General features: G+C 39.0%; 1 protein-coding gene across 1 annotated transcript in view; it reads left to right on the top strand.

The window, feature by feature from the left end:
• The window catches only part of PPP2CA (protein phosphatase 2 catalytic subunit alpha), a 31745-nt gene extending 23935 nt beyond the window's left edge, over nt 1-7810 (top strand). The window contains exons 3-7 of the mRNA XM_036749610.1: nt 1218-1391; nt 1906-1995; nt 2502-2663; nt 5088-5206; nt 6204-7810. Of these exons, the coding sequence (XP_036605505.1) occupies nt 1218-1391; nt 1906-1995; nt 2502-2663; nt 5088-5206; nt 6204-6276 (618 nt within the window). The 3' untranslated portion in view covers nt 6277-7810. The remainder of the gene's footprint in view (nt 1-1217; nt 1392-1905; nt 1996-2501; nt 2664-5087; nt 5207-6203) is intronic.
• The last annotated feature ends 12273 nt before the right edge of the window (nt 7811-20083 follow it).

Here is a 20083-nt window from a genome sequence, read left to right as displayed (position 1 = left end):
CAAGTACGCCAGGATTTTGTGTATTGGTAACCAGGAATGTCTGTAAAAATTTTTTTAAAATATTATGCCTCGCTCTCTTTGAAAGAAACCTCTAATTGCAGAGCATTATTAGAAGTTATTGATCAAACTCAAATAGAGAACCTGCAGGCCACACTCAGTTTTGTGAAAGGATATATATGATGCGGCAGCCATGAGCTGCTTTTCCTAATTGTTTCAAAAGGAGTGAATTGTGCCGAAAGGTGGGCTTTTGAAGGGGGTTATCATGGTAATTCATTTTTTCTTTGAGATTTTGAAGCTGGTTCCCAGTTACAAATGAAATTCTATGTAATTTAAGGAGAAATCATCATTTGTTCCATAAGAGGGTTGTACTGTGTGACTTCTAAAGACATTTTCTTGGGATCTTCTTTTTTAGTTTTACTTCTGCGTCACTTTTAAAAAAAATTAAATTAATTTTTTTTCCTCAATAGGAAGTAAACAAAAGTTTTTGACATTTTTTTAAAAATTTTGAGTTCCAAATTATGTCCCTTTCTCCCTCCTTCCTCCTTCCTTGAGAAGGCAAAGAATTTAATACAGATTATACATGTGCAGTCATGCAAAACATATTAGCCGTGTTGCAAAAGAAAATGCAGACCAAAGAAAAAGCCGAAGAGTGGCTAAAAAGTTTAAAAAAAAGGGATGTTTCAATCTGCATTCAGACTCTTACCAATTCTTTCTATGGAGATGGATAAGCATTTTTCATAAGTCTTTTCAGAATTGATCTAAGCTAAGTCTTTAAGTAAGTCTTTCACATCTGAATCACTCTTGAGTGATTTTTTTCTGTTCTAAAATCCTATGACACTGACTAACCAAATTGGAAGTATGAAGGAAAACATATAAATCAGCCTATATCTGGGGCCCAGAATTATTTATATGACCAACAGAAATTTAGTATACAGCTATTTCATTTCCCTAAAGATTTCTGTGACTTTAGAAATGAAGCATGTGCTTTTGCTGTTTGCTTAGCAATAGAAGGATAAATTATTGGATAGAATATTGAGGCTGCTAGAAAGCTTTCAAGAATATTTTAAACCTTATAAACTTGGCTATTAGGAAAGAAAGTGGGAGTAGTTGGATATTTTCCTAAGTAAACTTGAACAGCTTCTTTTGGGATCCTTCTGTGTTGTAGTTGGCTTCCTTTTAAAAAGTTAATTAATGCTCCTTTCTTTCTTGGTGTTCAGGTTCGTTACCGTGAACGTATCACTATTCTTCGAGGGAATCATGAGAGTAGACAAATCACACAAGTATATGGTTTCTATGATGAGTGTTTAAGGAAATACGGAAATGCAAATGTTTGGAAATATTTTACAGACCTTTTTGATTATCTTCCTCTAACTGCCTTGGTGGATGGTCAGGTATGTTTAGATGTCATTCTTTGTGTATTAGTGTAATGTCAATACTTAGCACTTGGTAAATGAGTAGCAGGCATTGTGGGACAAAGATGATAGAGACTTGATTTCTGCCTTCGTGGAATTCAGTCATATGAGTTTATGTTGAACAAACTGCATGAAAATACTGAGGGAATGAAAAGCAAGGATATGATTAGTATGGGATGAAGTTAATCAAAGAAGGCTTCCTTGATGGCTTGGAGAAGCTGAATTGAATTGCATCTGAAAGAAAGTAGTAAACATGGATTGTGGGGGAGGGGAGTTGGCCAGTTTTGGGGAATAACATGCACAAAGGCACCGAGAGAGAGAATATAGGATAATGGACACTGGCTGCTGTGAAGACCAGCATGACTCGAGAGTGATAGGAAGTAGAGATACTTGAGGTTAAATAGGCCATTTGTGGAGTGCTCTAGTAGCAAAGGTAATACAAAATACCTAAAGCTTCTGTTGAGTAATCTTAGTATGTAAATATTTTTTTCAGATTTTCTGTCTACATGGTGGTCTCTCACCATCCATAGATACACTGGATCATATCAGAGCACTTGACCGCCTACAAGAAGTTCCCCATGAGGTATTTGCTTTTATTTACTATTTATAAACTGTTCTGTCATTTCCCCTCTCTTTTTGGAAGGTTAATTAATATCTGAAGTCTAATGGTATTTGCTTATATTTAAACTATTGTTATCTTTTCCTAAAATAGCTTGCTAGTTAAAATGTGTAACTTAGGTCTGAATAGGTGAGTTACGTTTAACACTGTTCTCTGGCCACTGACTGGTACATCACCTTGAAATATATTGATCATTAAAGAGTTTGGGTAAAAGAATGTGAGTTGATGTACCAGTGCAAGTCCATCCACCTCTGTTCCTAGAAAAGCAAGTGAAAGTACATAAATCTTTTTAGAATTTTTTTCTGAGAGGGAGGGAGAGAATTTGAAACTTGGAATTTAAAAAAAATGAATGTTAAAAACAAATTGTCTTCATATTACAAACACGTGCTGTTTCTGATTTGTAGAAGTTGAAATCACTCATAGTGTGTTATTTTTATAAAGACTGGTTTTAATTTTAACATGTGTTGTAGGGTCCAATGTGCGACTTGCTGTGGTCAGATCCAGATGATCGTGGTGGTTGGGGTATTTCTCCTCGGGGTGCTGGATATACATTTGGGCAAGATATTTCAGAGACATTTAATCATGCCAATGGCCTCACATTGGTGTCCAGAGCTCACCAGCTGGTGATGGAGGTAAGTCATGTGATCATAAGATTTAGAGCCAGAAGAACTCTAAAATGATCTTTCATTTAGAGGTGTAGGAACTAAGGTTCAAAGGTGAAATCATTTGCTTATTTATTATTCTCTTTTACAATATTCCTGACAAGTGATCATCCAGCCTTTCCTTGGAGACTTCCAGTGAGAAAAGACTTTGGTTTTACATCCTGATAAAGTCAGAATTGAAAAGGGGAGGCTGGTGGTCACTTCTCTCCTTTTAGAGTTGAGCCTTATGCTCCCTATTTTTCTGTTCTGGAGCATCTGGAAAGCTGTAGGAAAAGAGCGTAATTGGAATGATGCTCAGAGACAGACTATATCATACTTCCCATTGTGCCCTGTAATGCCATTTTGGAGTAGAGTGGGTTTGTTTTTATATAAACAGCATATTAAATGTTTTGGTGTTTGTTAGTTAAATATCTTGGCCCTGTTCCATGTGTATCTTTTGACATAAGCTGAATTTATTTCATTGGTTCCACACTAAAAAATAAATAGTATGTTTATACAACGTACTAAAATATATATTTAAAAAATACTAAAAATGCAGTAGAGCTACCATTTATTCATGTTTCCCTAAGGTTTATGAGGTTTTTGGAATTTCCTATTTAGGTCTTTTGTGACATAGTGCTCTGCTCTGGTCAACCTTCTTTTCCCCTCCTCTCCTCCCCCTTTTCCTCTCCTCCCTTCCTTCCAATTATTTTTGCTGTTCAGGCCATAAATTCTACTTTTCACAATTCTCTTTTCTTTTTAAAACCATTCAGGGACATCTTGCTGTGGTGTTTTTGTTTTGTTTTTGTTTTTCTCTCTTGGGAATCTAATAGGGTCTTTTGCCTTATCAAATGTAGATTCATTTTTCTTTCTTTTACAGTTCATAGATGTCTGGACTCATGTAGCTAATTTGGAGGCTGTATTCCTTCTGTTGTTAATTTCTTACCTGTTCGTTTATCTGCTTATGCTCAAGGTCTTTAATTGAATTTTATTCTTCTTGACATTTTTAGTTACTTCATTTTTTTTCCCTTACATTCTCTTATGGCTCACTTTCAGACTCCTTCCCTTTTTATTATGGTTTCCCTGGGAGCTGGATCTCAAAGCCATCTCAGACTTATCCCATGCTTTTAGTAGCCTCAGTCTCTGCCATGAGTGACTTTGCTTCAGGCAAGCCTGATGTATACATTACATACACGTTGGCATCCTGCCTCAGATCCCTCTGTTTCTCAGTTCTCTCAGTAATGTTTTAGTAGAGAATACTGCAGTTCCAATAAGAATAAGCTTCTCTGCCTTTTGATTTTCTTTGGCATTGGATGGAAAGTGTGGAATTGAGTTCTGTTGAAAGCTTGTGGGTCAGCTTGTGTAACCTGCCAGAATTTGGGGAAGGGAAGAGGGGATGCTGAGTGACTGCATTAGGGGTGAGGGATTACTCTTCTGTTAGTTCATTGGGTTTTTGCCTCATCAAGCTTTTTGGTGTTCTAGTTGGTGGAGACTGCTAAAATTGTTTTATCTCTTGTGTACAATTACTATTTTGGAATGGTTTTTTGAGATCTTGAAAGTTGGAAAAAAATGTCTTAGCCCACTTATCTTTTTGGTCACGTGACCCCAGGCATTGACATTCTTAACATATTTTTCAGGGCCATAACATAGGAGTCATTCCTGACCGTTCCCCACCTTCCATATATAGTTATTTGTCAAGTCTTGTCAACTCTGTCTCTACTATATTTCTTTTGTTTACCCCCTTTTCTCCACTCATACCACAGCCACCCTAATTCAAATTGTCTTCACCTCTGTTTTGAACTATTGCAATAACGTTGTTGATTTCATCTAGAGTTTGTTGCCTGCCACTCCATTTAGCTGTCAAAATTTTTCTCGCAGTACAGTCTGACCATGTCACTTTAACTGCTTTAGTAGTTCCCTTTTGCCTCTGGGATGAAATAAAAGCCCCTGTGTTTGGCATTTAAAGACCTTCATACTCTTGCTCCTGCCTGTGTTTCCAGTCCATTTAGATGATATTTTCCTTCACACACTCCATAGTCCCGTTCTGCTGACCTACTTGCTATTCCACATGTGTGACATTCTGTCTCTTGTCTTCATGCTTTTTTATCAGCTGTCCTTACTTGTGGGATATTCTTCCTCTTCTTGCTTGATTTATGTAACTCCTTGGTCCTGTGCAGGCTCTGTGCAAGTGCTACCTCCTAGAGAAGACCTTTCCTGATTTCCCCTGATAGTGTTCCCTCCCCTTGAAATCACTTAGTATTTTGTATTTATTTATCTGTGTACATGTTGTATTCCCATAATGGGATGTGACCCTCAAAACAGGACAAGAATTTTTTAATGTTCTTTTATTTGGTAGCATAAGTAAGATAGTAATAAAATTATTTCTAACTTGATATTTCTTTTTACTTCATTTAGGGATATAACTGGTGCCATGACAGGAACGTAGTAACAATATTCAGTGCTCCAAACTATTGTTACCGTTGCGGTAACCAAGCTGCAATCATGGAACTTGATGACACTCTAAAGTACTCCTTGTAAGTATTTACAAGATAAGTTGTCTGTTAGGTAACAACACAATTTTTAAAGTAGGAATTGGGTTTGGTAGTAGTTAGAACTGTTAAAGGTGAATGCAATTTTAAAGGTTTAGAAATGAACCAGTGTGCTATAACTGTTGCAATTATTTGAACTCCTCATATTCATATAATATTCTAGAGTTTATAATGTGCTTCCCTCTTGTGAAATAGTCAGTATAAGAATTGTCCTCATTTTACAGATGAGATAACTAAGGCTTAATGGTAAAGTAATTTCCCCATGGCCACATTATAGTAAGGATCTGAGCTAGGAATCAAAACCAAGACCCCTGGAGCTAAGTCTGGTGTGCATTCTGTTCTACTATATTGCTTTTTAAACTACAGCTGTATTGAATAGGTGTAGGTTTTGAGTTATCATTAAAAAAAATTACAGTTCTGTTTTTAAAGCTATGTATGAAATATGAACCCTGCGTCACATAGGGACCCTATGGACCCTAATAATAATAATATTGTGTGCATTTGTATCTCGAAGAGCCATCCTTTGCAAAGACACAAAATGTCCATGAAATGTAGTTAGTACACTAAATAAATTGAACAAGTGTCGCTAAAATATATTATTGAGACTAGACTTCCTTCTGCATCCATATTTTGTGTGTAGAGTTACAAGGAAGTTATATTCTTCAGTTAACTGACAGGAGATTATAGTTCACAGCAGTGTGTTGAGATACAGTGGGGTATAGATGGGTGGGTTGAGGGGGAGGGAAATTGATTAGGCAGTGGTGAACAAGCTATAGCCCAGGTGAAGAATAAGTTTTGCATTTTAATGAACTCATTTGACCCTCAGGTTATAGTGGACCTCTGCTTTAGGGCTTTAAGCCTTATTTTAATATCATAGTGAATAATTAGTCATATGCCAGGCAAGGCTGAAATTAGAAAAAAGATAATTTGTTTCTACCAGCATTATTTTGACCTCTTGAAATATAAATGATTTGTTTTTCAGCTTGCAGTTTGACCCAGCACCACGTAGAGGTGAACCACATGTTACTCGTCGTACCCCAGACTACTTCCTGTAATGAGATTTTAAACTTGTACAGTATTGCCACGAACCATACGTTGACCTAAAGGAAATGGGAAGAGCAACAGTAACTCCAAAGTGTCAGAAAATAGTTAACATTCAAAAAACTTGTTTTCATACGGACCAAAAGATGTGCCATATTAAAATACAAAGCCTCTTGTCATCAACAGCCGTGACCACTTTAGAATGAACCAGTTCATTGCATGCTGAAGCAACATTGTTGGTCAAGAAACCAGTTTCTGGCATAGGCTATTTGTAGTTACTTTTGCTTTCTCTGAGAGACTGCAAATATTAAGATGTAAACATTAACACCTCGTGAATACAATTTAACTTTCCATTTAGCTATAGCTTTACTCAGCATGACTGTAGATAAGGATAGCAGCAAACAATCATTGGAGCTTAATGAACGTTTTGAAAAATAAGTACCAAGGCCTCCCCTCTATTTGTGAGTTTTGAAATTGTTTTGTTTATTTTCAGGGAATACTGTTTAATTTAATTGTATGATTCGTCTGCACTCAGTTTATTTCCCTTCCCAGCCTCAGCCCTACATTGTTCTTTGTTATTGTCAGATACTGGTGAGTTGTTTTGAACAGAACTGTTTTTTTTTTCTGTAAGATGTTACTGCACAAGAGCGCTGCAGTGTTTTTCATAATAAACTTGTGAACTAAGTACTGAAAAAATGTCAAAATTTGATTGTAGCAAAGGGCAGACTGGTGCTGTTTTATTCAAACAAAGAATCAATTTATAAATTGTTGAATTCCAGGTAAAGAACAATAAAAATCAAGGCCACTGCAGAATCTCTGTGGAAACTTATTGCTAGTTCTTGACTTTTGCTTCAGGACGATTTCCAGCAGAGAGAATAGAACCTAGTAGGTACCAAACACCCATCGCTTTCACCCACATGTACATGTCTATAAGAATAGGCCTTTTATTTACCTTAATTCAGGGCGAGGGGGGGAGTTGATGATAGTATGTAAAAATCAAATCCTGATACTAAAAGATTTTTTTTCTTCCAAGAAATACCATGTTTTCAAATACTGTCACTTTAAACTGAAAATACAGTATCCATATAAGACCTTTTTTAAAAGCTACATTGTCAGTTACTTTCTAGTAGCAAATAAGTAAGACTTTGCTATCTACAATTTAGCATAGTCCCAGGTAAGAGCAATTTAAAGTGATAGGTTTTGGGTCTTTGGATCTGGCCTGGATCAGAATTTGGCTGTTGGAACTAAATAAGGTTGCAACAAGAACAAGTCTTTGGACCATGGCTTTTATGTGTATCTTCTCTCCCCTGCCCCCTCCCCCCAGTCAAATTAAGTTTAAATGAAATGGCATTAATGTTATGGCTTGATTAAAAGTCATTTCTAATCTTTATAGTAGTAAGATTGGGAGGTTAATACAGTGCCTCTGGACTCTTAATTTAACTTATTTACTAGCACAGAACCACTATATGACTCCTAAAACTTGCATATCAATTCCTTGTTGTGTGTAAAAATGATTTAATTAAAGTTTTCCTGTTTTTGTTTGCATGAGTTGGATATCTTCTACTTTTCCCCTTTCTGTCATCTGTGGATAATGTCTCAACTGAGTAAATGTATCTTAATAACATTTGGCAAAGGATTCAAGAATTGCCAGGGATCCCATTTTCCTCAGCTCTTTAGCTCTACGAACATTGGAACATTTTTTCTTCTTAATGAGGCGACTGTTTTGCAAGAACCCATTGCTTCTCCACACTCTCAGATTTATTTCCTTAGTTACCTTCTGGCTTTTACTTTTTTTTTGTATCATCTGTAATTTAGATTACTTTTCTGACTTAGTGTCACTTTTTTTTTTTTTTGCATCATCTCTGTGCTCTTCTCATAAAGAGTTTATGTGCACCCATTTCATTCTGTTGCTCAGCTAAGTCAGGTGCCTCAAGTGCCTGTAGACTTACTCATGCAGCTTCCCTGTAGGTCCCATGATGTCAGAATCATCTCTTAAGGCATGCATTTGGCTGGTGATTGACATGAAGTGCTGTTAATTTAGGTAGGTATTTGTCCTTTCCAAGGTAAATGGCACAGGGCATTGGGTATTTGGTAAGTACATAGGTCTGCCTGGATTTTGACTGTTTTTTAAAACAGTATAAAATATATCTTCCTAATAGGTTTAAGAGTAGGGGTTGGTGATTGCAGTAATTTCCTTTAAAATACAATCAGAGATGTTGAAAAATAGGCCCCTTTTTAATATTTTTATTTGCCTATATAGCACTTGGAAGCACTTATCCTTTAAAGCTATTACAAATCTACCTTTCCCTCTGCCTTGGCAAAGTAAGAAGAGATGTTCGTCTTTTTAAGATAACCAACCTAAACTTAGCTGTTGTGTTGATCCTTGGCACAGTCTATGTGCCAAATATTTGGTCCTCTGAAGTTTGCATTTATTTTTAAACTGATGTTACAGCATTAGTGTTTTAATTTCTTAAATATTTTCCCCATGGGATAACCTCAGTGTAGAAGTCTTTTAACTAGCTAATAAGGATGGGTATGTTTTCCTTATCCTGTATTTAAGTGTCTAATACTTTCCTTGCATCAAGTAGTAGAATGGTCCCTGATTTGGTTGTTAGGAGTGCTGTTTAGGAATATTAACCTACTTTCTGAGAGTTGTTTGAGCCTACAGTAACATGATTTCCCATATGAGGCATTAAAATCAAGACTAAACACATTTTTATAAACCTTACTGATTTTTAACTGACTCCAGTAGAAGTTTACTATATAACTTGATGTGTTCTGACATGATAGCCTCCCCCCCTCACCCCCCGCTTTTTTAAAAAGCAGGCTTTTAATTCAATTGAGAAAGCACAGCTCCTTTTTCGACTTCGTCCCAGACTAATGTAAGTGTCTTAGCCTATATTCGAAAGAGTTTTTGGATTTAAAATTGTTTGCATGTAGCAAATGTGCCTAATAATAAAACATTCTCCTTCCCCTCCAAAAAAAGTTTTTATGCTTTAGGTATGCTAATGAATGTTCTCTGAACAAATGTTAGTTCTGAGGTTGTCTTTATTTAAAATTCTGTAACGTCTACAAGTTAGCTTGTTTCTTGTCATAAAATCTGAAATATGTGGCCAGTATCTTATCCACAGTCTGAGAGGAAAGGTCATAATGCTTAGAATTTTCAAAAATTACTGATATATCTGTTTCTTCTTTCTTTTTTTTGGAGGGGGGAAGGCAGGGCAATTGGGGTCAAGTGACTTGCCCAAGGTCACACAGCTAGTAAGTGTGTCAAGTTCCTGATGCCACCTAGTTGCCCCTGATATATCTGTTTCTTCTACTTGAATTCATTTCCCAATAATCTCCCCAGTCCCCTTTTCCCATTCTTCCTTCTTCGGATGTGTGAGTAGTATTTGTGCTCCCAACTCTTCCCCCAATTGAATTATGGCTAATAAGGCGTTTATGAAACTAGTTTTTAAGTGGGATAGGTTATACAAAGGCTGCTTTTGAGATTTTGTTAACTTCAAGGAATTTTAAATAGTTAAAAATCTGTTTGGCTAGTAACTTCTTAGATCTGTGTTAGAGATAGATTAAAGAGATTGCTGGTTGTGTGTTTGAGCCAGGCCTCGAAAGGACAGTGAAACTGTGAAAATAGCCTTAGAAGGTCTTGCCAGCTACTACAATTTGAATATTTAGTACTGAAATGAGAGCCAGTCTGGAAGCAGGGATGAGGGGCATTGCTCTTCCTAGGACTCTTGGGCTTACCTCCCCAGTGTCAAGAGGTTTTTATTGTTGGTGACAGGAAAAGCAGGCCCTTCTCTACAAAGAGACCTCTAACCCCTTGGGTGGTCCAGGGGCACTATAGTTCTGGGAGCTCTGAGTCCGGGCCTTCCTTCATCTGGAGTTCTCTATTTATGCTGCAGCAGAGATAGCAAAAAGAGCTTCATTCAATACATTCTGTCTCTGATTTCTCGATTCTCCAAGCTCTAAAACTGTTGAGAGCTCAGAAACCCTGCTGGTCATGTCATAGGTACATTGTCATTGATTGCTATATGAACTGGTGTTTCCTCAGGGATTGGCCCCAGGTAAATCATGAATTTTGCTGGGAAATTATAATTCAGAGCCCTGCCCTTTTTGCTTTGAAAAGTGCCACTATCTGAAATTCAGCCATTAGAGATCCTTTGCTTTGGTGTTAAAAAAATGAACACTTATTTAAAATACATTTTGCACAAGGCTTTGGGGATTTATAGGTGAGATAAGACAGTCTTTGTCTTCAAAAAGCTTTCCACGGTTTGGAATCTTCTTGTAATGCAAGTACCACATCTAGTAAGCTCAAAATGGATGCGCGATCTCTAGGTACAAAATGTCATAAATAGACTTGAGAAAAGGAGGGAAAACCTTTAGTGACTGTAGATCAAAAAGTCTGGATTGAGCAAAATCACACGATAAAAATGGACAATTTCAATTACATAACTTTTTTGCCAAAAGAAATGTAGATAAAATAGAAGGGAAACTAAGAAGCCTTAATTGAGAAATGTCTGATTCTGCTATAAGAATCTAAATCCCATGAGGGATTTAGAAAAACCTGAAAAGGCGAGGTTGAGTGACGTCAGCAGAACCAGGAAACAGTTAATGCCATAATGACATGAAGAGACTTAAGAAAGCTTATCAGTGCAATGACCACATCATTCCAGGGGACAGATGAAGCATGCAACCCACCTACTGATGGGTGAATAGACCAGAGGTGAAGAATGAGACATTTCTAGGCATAGCCGATGTGTGGATTTGTTTTGCTTTGACTATGTTAACTTGTTATAAGGGAGGGATTTTTGCAGGGGGGGGGGGGGGGGGGGGGGGGAGGAATGTTAATGGGATTATAATGATTACTATCAGGAAAATGCCAGGAAAAAAAATAGCATCATTGAAGCGTTTTGAAAATACACCCAAAAGAACAAGAAGTTCAGAGGAAGACAGAGAAGCAGGACGCCTTTAAAACTGTTTCAGATTTGTTACAAAACAGATTTGAGGTTTTGTGTTCTTTGTATATCTAAATGTTCATGTTTCTTAGTTTGTTAAATTTAGAATAATAAAAAACTAAAAATTAATGAAAGGGAAGTGCTCCTAAGCCTAAGTACAGAGATTATAGTCATAACTTAATTGAATTGATTTTTTTTTTAGGTTACTTCATAGGATGGATCATAGGTATAGAACTGGAAGGGAGCTTCAAGGTCACCTAGTCCAGTCCTTTCATGTTAGAGAGGAGGAAGCAGCTGGAGAGGATGTGCTCAAGGTCACAGTGGTAAATGGTTTTTAAAACCCAGATTTCTGACTGCTTAGCCTGTTTTTTTCACTGACCCCATGCTACTTTTGGGGGAGGTACTCGGACCAAGTCAACAAACGTGAAGTGCCCACTATGTGTTAGGCTTTGTACTAAGCACTGAGAATACAAGGAAAAAGTCCCTGTTCTTGAGGCCCTTACGTTCCAATGGGAGAAGAGTGCAAAATGAAGCCGAAAGGGAGGGGGATAGGGTCAAGGAGAAGGTAGAGAAAGTCTCAAGTTTGGAGTGGTGCTTGGAGAAGAAGATGTGACTAGCCTGGTAGCTCTTCTTGAAATGGAGGCTCTATGTAGAGAATAAAGTATTCCTCATTTAGTTGGCTATTTCTATCTAGATGTCTAGGCTAAACTTGTTGAATGTCTCTGACACAATCTCATCCACAAAAAGCCCCTGGAGTTCACTGTGTAAGTACGTGCTGCCTTTGTGGCCCCTTCCTTTGACTGGTTCCTCCTAAAATGCCCACTTAATGGAAATCACTTGAGCCAGTTGTGACTTCGTACTTCTCCACTCCTAACTTTAGACTTTATCATGCCACAGAAGTTTCCTCACCATGGAAAGTTCATTCCATTCTTGTGGCCCCTTCCTCTGATTCTCTCTTACCAGATCCCAAAGTCCATCTTATCACGGTGAAATATTAGTCTTGGGGAATGTTAATCTCCCTTGGTGAGAGGAACCAGTAACACTTTACACTGAGGATTTAGGAAAGGATCCTTTCTGATAGCAAATTTGGAAGGAGGAAAAGGAAGGGCTGGGGTACTGTTGATAAATTTGGGTGAACTTAAAGATTATGCCTAGGAACAAAAATATTCTATGATGCACACCTGTGGAGAACCCACTTTTTTTCTCTTATTTGGGACCAAGCTTATTCTTTATAATTAATTATTTTTTGTTATTTGTGATTTTATTCTTTTATGTTATTATAGTTGTGTATATTGTTTTCTTGGCTCAGTGCACTTCACTTTGCATCTATTCATGTAGGTCTTTCCATGATTCTATATCATCATGTTTCATACAGCGTGGTTATATTACATTACATTCATGTTAAGAAAAAAAAATTATGCCTCAGATCTGACCTTTAAACTCTGCTCTGAAGATCTTAGATCTTAGATCTGTGGTAGGAAAGAGGTAAGCATTTTGTTTTTTTCTTTTTTAACTAATAAAGATTGAGTCTCAGCATGAGTACATTAGGACATGTTTGTGTAAGCTGAAACATTTAACAGTTCTTCCTTGGACTGCACCCTTGGAGAAGTTATTTCCTTATGTTGGGTCAGTGATGGCAGAAGTAGGTTTTAGGAAATTAGTCCATGAGTTCACCCAATTCAGTGTCCTATATTAGAGGTAATAAGAGACAAAGCTTTACTCTTGCTAGCTGAGCACCTGAGCCTACCCCATAGCTCCCTAGAGGTGGGGGGAGCAGCAGTAGACTTCACAGTCCCAGTACCCTAGGCTTCAGCTCTGTCATTGACTGACCTTGAGCAAATCACTTTTCCGAGTCTGAACTTTCTCATCCTTGAAGTAAAGGATAAATAACACTGGCTCTACCTGTGTCAGACCATTGTGAGGATCAGATGAAAGAGTTTATATAAAATACTACAATAGGACTCCGTTTTGGTCTATATTTAGGTGTTGCTGGTATAGGGAATTTCTAATGAGGAAATTTCTACCAATGTAGATGGGTAACTACTCTGCAACTTGAGGCTTAGAGACTTGTTTGGGTCACTGAGAAGGTTAAGTGACAAGTCCAAACTAGTTCAATGAGCCAGGGCTTCTGCTGTACATTTGGACTTCTGTTAGAGGTAGGAATACAGACAGCTAGCTGATACAGCTGGTTATGAGAGGACTTCCCCAGTTCTTTACCCACAGTTACCTAATAACCCTCCTTTTGGTAATCACAGGATTTAGAGCTGGAATAGGGTGGTAATATAGCATAACTTCATTTTTATAGATGGCAACTGAAGCCCAAAGGGGTTAAACGGCTTGCACAATTTGCAGAGTTGGGATTCAGATGCATTTCATGTGTAAATCTGGTCTCTTTTCTATCACAACATAGCCATTCCTCAAGTTTAATTCTGAGCTAGGTTTCCAACCTGACTGATCTCCCTCTAGGCCAGTATTTCTGAATCCAGGGCCTTGGAATAGCATTTCCCCACAACATTCCCCCATTGAATGATCCCACGTAGCATAGCAAAAAAAGAAAACCAGTAAGTGAAAACCAGTAAGAACAGTGACAGTCTTGAATCATGTATCACGTTTGACATTCCTAAGCCCTGACCTTTAAACTGAGGGAGGGAAGTCATCATTAATTCCCTAGTTACCATATGTAAACTGTCTGGCCCCTGTCCACACTTGGGGGAGGGAACACGGACCTGCTAGCCACTCACTTTACTCAGTATATTTTCTGTCCCCATCTCTGTGTAGATAGATATATGTTAATTTCCTGTATATCCCTAGTCCCTGATATGTAAGCACTTAAATGCTTAGTGAATGAATGGATATATTACAATTTGTCAGTCTTCCAGCATTTCAATGTTTTCATTTACATTGTTGTAGTCATGTTCAGCTTGCACTCTGCTTTAGTTTATTTTAATGTTATATTGATGCTTTCCCCGTTGCCATTTTCAAGGAAACACCTTCCCCTCATTTAACCCTCTTAGGATAAAAAGCACAGTCAAGCAAATCAATACATTGATCATATTTGAAAGCATGTGCATTTATCTCTTTTTCTGTTGTTTTCTCTGTTGTTTTTCCTTTTCATTATTGTAGTCGTGTGAATTAATTCTCTTTGTTCTACTTTTTTCTGCATCATTTTATACAGGTCAAATTTTTCTTTGAATTATTTATATTCTTCTTTATAGACCAGTAATATTCCTTTACATTCATATGAGACAATTAATTTATCTACTCACCAGTTGGTGGCTACGTGCCTTTTCTAGTTTCTTGGTACCACAAAAAGTGCATCAGGTCATGTCCATGTACAGTTGATCTTCCAAATCAGTCTGAAAAAAGGAACAAATAACAAACTTGCAAATATATAGTTTTATAGTTGGGGATAGGACTGGCCAGAATTCCCTACAGTGAGGAAGTTTGGAAGATGTCACTTCTCCCTTACACCCTCATCTGTCATGCATTTAGGCTTTAGCTAATGGAACTGACTGAAGTGGGTGAGTAGTTTTAGGTGACTGCAACATATGTGTCAGGCCAAAAAAACTTTGCTTATGTCAATAATATAAGGATGTGTTTGCTTTTTCAGATTTCTGTAACTGCAATCACCAACCTTCCTCTGGGGAATGTAAACCAATTGTTAATGTCTTGCTATAGCATATGTACATACATGCACACATAAATAATCATACTGTTAAATAAGACCATGGTATATTTAAAGACGACTCACCCTCCCCAATAGAATCTGAACTACCATTTGTATTTAGAAATTCAAAGGATAAAAAAAAAGAGTGGAGTGAAAGGGAAAGGCACTTATTAAGTACTTAATGTCTAATGCTTTGCCAAGCTCTAAGGATAAGCTCTAAAAAAGTGAGACAGTACTTGCTCTCAAGGAGCTCAAATTCTAATTAGGGGAGACAAAACATGAAGAGTTTTGCTTCAAGGCAGATGAAAAAGTGATATTTAGTGACTTGGCAGGGAAAAAGCGTTGGGGAGCAATAGCAAGGCAGATGATTCTTAGTGACTTTGAAGGGGTTAGTGGGCCCAAGGGTCAGTGAAGTTGGGCTCTGTATTCTTTCAGGCAGAGGTGAGAGTGGAAGAGTCAGCATTTTGTGGGAATTCAATAATGGGGATTGGGTTAGGGAGTAAGTCTTCCCAGAGACCTGTTCCACTTGCTCCCACATTCATTAGTAGACTGGGATAGAGTGGATGGTAGGGGCTCTTAGTGGTTCATTTTGCTATCTGTTGGCTCCATAGTACCTACTATCATAGATAAGTTCCTCCATGTTCTCTTTGGGCATAATGGATGGAAACATTCCAGACTCATCCTCTCCTCAAATAATTATTTCACCTAAATGTTTCCAAGTGTAGATAATGGAAATCAAGGCCTTGTCCTCCTCCAATCACCATCTTGAATGACCTAAAAAGGAGGTAGTATCTCTATCACATATCAGAGATGAAACTTCCTATACAAAAGGGGAAAGCTGGGAAGCCATCTTCAGAGTTGTTACATCACTATCTTAATCTGAGGAATGACCATACCATCACATGAAATTTGGAGGTCTACAAGCATTCCATTCCCCATCTCCAGCTGACTGAACACCCTTTATGAAATCACTTTTGGATGTCAAAGCCATGTGCATGGACTTCCTTTTTCCCCTCTGGTGTAAATGCTGTTACCACAGCTACTCATTTGGAATACTATTTGCTGCCAAATGAAAGCATTCCAATGAGTGGGAGAAACTGGTCAAATTTCATTTTTAAACTAACTCAGGGAGTCCTCATTCCAACTGCTGCTAGGGGCCCTAGATAAGTATAGCCAACCTTTTCTGGTACCTGTTGGGGACAAGCATTTTATGTCTCTTCTGTATCCACTGTCTCCATTGCAGAATCCAGCAAAAGGCCAAGCATTCAAGGAATCTCAGTAATGATGTTAAAATTTTGCATGAGAGAATTTGGAGTTGGAAAGGACCATTGAGTCCAACTTCATTTTACAGGTAAAGCAAGTGCTGCCCACGAATATAAAGTGATCTGGTCAGAATCTGAGAGAATAGAAATGAACTGCCAGATTTTGAGCCCAAGCCTTCTGGCAACATCCAGTTTCCTTTCTACTGCCTCCTGCTACCTGTTGGGTTGAATATTTGTGCACTTTTGTGCATTTTGCTGAGATTATAAATAAGCACCGTGTGCTCAAAAAACATTAAACTGCTCCTCTGTGCCAGGTGCGATGCTAAGCACTGGGGATACCACAAAAGGCAAAAGACAGTCCCTGCCCTCAAGAAATTTTACAGTCTAATGGGGGAGACTACACAAAAACCAATACATACACAGTGAGCTACAGACAGGACAAACAAATAATTGAGAGATGGCACTGGAATTCAGAGGAGCTGGGGAAGGCATCCTGTAGTAGAAGGTAGGATTTTAGTTGGAACTTTTAAAGGAAGCCAGGGAGGTCAGTAGTCGTGGAGTGGAGTGAGAGTGTTCCAGGAATGGGGGATAACCAGAGAAAGTGTTTGGAGCAGAGAGATGGAGTGCCTTGTTAGTGGAACACCTGGGAGGCCAGTGTCACTGGATGGAAAAATACATGTTGGAGAGTAAGGAAGGTGTGATTAGACTGGAAAAGGTAGGAGGGGACGAGGTTCTGAATGCCAGAGTATTTTTTATTTGATCCTGCAGGCAATAGGAATCCCCTGGAATTTAATGAGTAGAGGGTGTGGGGTGATCAGATTTGCATTTAAGGAAGATTGCTTTAGTGGCTGAATGGAGGATGGATTGGAGACTTGACACAAGCAGACCCACCATCAGACTTATGCAATATTTCAGGCGTGAGGTGATGAGGGCCTGCATTAGAGTAGTGGCAGTGTCCCAGGAGACAAGGGGGAATATTTAAGAAATGGTGCAAAGGTGAAATTGACAGACCTTGGCAACAGCTTAGATATGTGGGGTGAGGGATAGTGAGAAATCCAAGGTGACTCCTAGGTCGAGTCTGAGGAGGTTGCCCTCTACGTAAGGAAGGTTATGGGAGAGGGGTTTAGGGAAAAGATAAGAAGTTCTATTTTGCCCATATTGAATTTAGGATGTCTACTGGAGATCCAGGTTGAGATGTCTGAAAGGAAAGTGGAGATTTCTAGATCAGAGATCATCAGAGTTTGGGGCAGAAAAGATTTGAGAATCATCATCATAGAGATAGTAATTAAATCCATGGGAGCTGATGAGATGACCAAGTGAAGTAACATAGAGGAAGAGGAGAAAAAGGCCCAGGACAGAATCCTAAGGGACTCTTCCAGGTAGAGGATGTGGTCTGGAGAAGGATCCAGCGAAGGAGACAGAGGAGTGTTCACACAAGTAGGAGGAAAACCAGAAGAGAGTGGTGTCCTAAAAACCTAGAAAGAAGGAAGTGTCAAGAAGGAATTAATCATCAGTGCCAAAGGCTGCAAGAGCGGTCAAGAATAATATGGAATGAGAAAAGACCATTGGATTGGCAACTAAGGTCATTAGTAACTTTGGAGGAAGCAAGTTTTGGTGTTGTGATAAGGTTGGAAGCCAGATTGTAAGAGGTTAAGAGAGTGAGAGGAAAGAAAGTGGAGGTACTTATTATAGATGGCCTTCTCAAGGAGTTTAGCTACCAAGAGAAGAAGAGAGAATGATAGTTGGCAAAGACGGAAGGCTTGAGTGAGGGTTTTTTCAGGATAGGGGAGACATGGGCATGTTTGTAGGCAGTATGGAATGAGCTGTTAGGGAGAGATTGAAAATAAGAATGGAGATGACAGAGGGGACAGTCTGTTAAAGGACATGGAATGGAACAGGATCACTTGAACAAATAGAGGTATTAACCTTGGTAAGGAGTAAGGCCACTTCATCATGTGAGCTGAGAAAAGGAGAAAGTGGAAGAAGGCAATCACTTGAGTGATAGGAAATGGGGAAGAGGGAACTCATGGTGAATGACTTGAATTTTTTTTTCTGTAATATATGAGGTAAAGTTCTCATCTGGGAGAGGGTGCAGGGAAGGGGAGTTGTGGGAAGTTTAAGGAGGTATAGAATGTTTTTATGGAGCCACTGTGGAGAGTGAGATAGTGAGTTGATAAGGGAGGTAAAGTAGGGTTGCCTATCAGCAGTAAAGGCCCTAGTTGAAGTTAAGTAATACAAATTTGTAGTGGATCCAGTCAGAACAATTGTGTGATTTTCTCCACCTTTTGTTTGGCAGCAAAGGCAGTGAGTGGTGGGAGTGATCCAAAGTTAAGGCTTGACTGGGAGTAATCTGTGATACTATAAGGGGTCAAGTGATTTTTGGGGGGTGGGGGGAACAGCAATCATTTACTACCCTTAAATGTTAAGTACAAAAGACTCTCAAGTGTGCATTGACAGTGAGACTTAAACTTGTACCACAGTGCTAACTATTGCTACACCAGTCCAGAAGGTGGATACCTCAGACCATCTAAACATAAAGCAGTCTGCAGTACTGCTAATTAGGCATTTACATTTCATCTTTGCTTTGCACTATTTTCCTCAAAGTTCATGTCCTCTGGCCAGCCAGGCCAGGGCTCCTCCTTTGTTCAGTGACTCTTGTCACTGGTGCAGCAGTTGTCCTTGCTTGTCAGTTCCCCTTATTGGACCCAGGACCTTGAGACCTCTCAAACTCCCCAGGCTGACTCTAAGCCTGAACATATCCAGCTAGGGCAGCTAAGTGGTGCAGTGGCTAGAACACCGGGCCTGGAGTCAGGAAGACTCTTCTTCCTGAGTTCAAATCCAGTCTCAGACACTTAACTGTGTGACCCTGGGCAAATCATTTAACCGTTTGCCTTGGTTTCCTCATCTGTAAAATGAGCTGGAGAAGGAAGTGGTAAATACTCCAGCATCTTTGCTGAGAAGGCCCAAAATGGGGTCACAGAGTTGAACATGACTGAAAAACTACTCAGCAACAAAGGGATTCAAGAAAGGAGGACAGTGTAGAATGGATAGGGAGGAGAGAGAGTGTGGCTAGTTTGGAGGACAGAAGAATTATGGGAGAGAATTGAGGAGTCGAGGGAGAGTAGATGAAGAGCAGGGTGGTGTAAAGAAAGGCGGAGAGGTGAGAGCCAGGATGTACATTATGGTTGGATAAGGGGATCTCAGAATTCCTGAACATAGAGGTGGCGTATTTATGGGTGATGGTGATGTCAAGGGTATGGCCATCTTTGTGTGTGGCTACGATGTAGTGGAAGTGCTTGTGGGAGGTGAGGAGATTGAGGAACTAACTGAATGGTGAGAATATTTCAGGGAGAATTATTATGTATGTTGAAGTTCCCTAGTATAAGGGCAGGAGTTGGGAAGGAGGAAAAAGTAAGCCAGGTAACAAACTCCTTGAGGAAGGAAGGAAAGTGACCTGTGTGTCTATAGACAATAGCTACCAGAATTTTGATTGGGTGGTAGATATAAATATAAATAAATAGCACAGGCCTCAAAGCAAGAAAAGTTACTGAGTGATGGAAGAAATGGGGAGAACTTGAAAGTGGCAGCAAGGAGTATTCCAACTCTGCCTTGACCAGTGAGCAGAGGAGAATGAGTGAAGGTGCAAGCCAGTACTAGAAAGTAGAAAGGGTGGCTGTGTCATTAGTGGGGGGCCAGATTTCACTAAGAGCTATTAGATAGGAGTGGGAGAGCAATAAATTTAAGATAAAGGGAAGTTCATTACCTATGGGACAAACATTCCAGAGGGCACAGTGGAAGGTCTGAGTGGAGTTAGAATGAAACTTTGGCGTAGGAGGATTGAGGGGGAGGGGAATGAGGAATCCGGTCATAGGGGGTGAGGAATGGGGTTTGATTGATGATCTATAGGAGTTCAGTCACTGGGATGTGAAAGGTATGA

The sequence above is a fragment of the Trichosurus vulpecula genome, chromosome 3 (assembly GCF_011100635.1).
Source record: "Trichosurus vulpecula isolate mTriVul1 chromosome 3, mTriVul1.pri, whole genome shotgun sequence".
Lineage (NCBI taxonomy): Eukaryota > Metazoa > Chordata > Mammalia > Diprotodontia > Phalangeridae > Trichosurus > Trichosurus vulpecula.
This window is presented reverse-complemented; position numbering and strand designations above follow the sequence as displayed.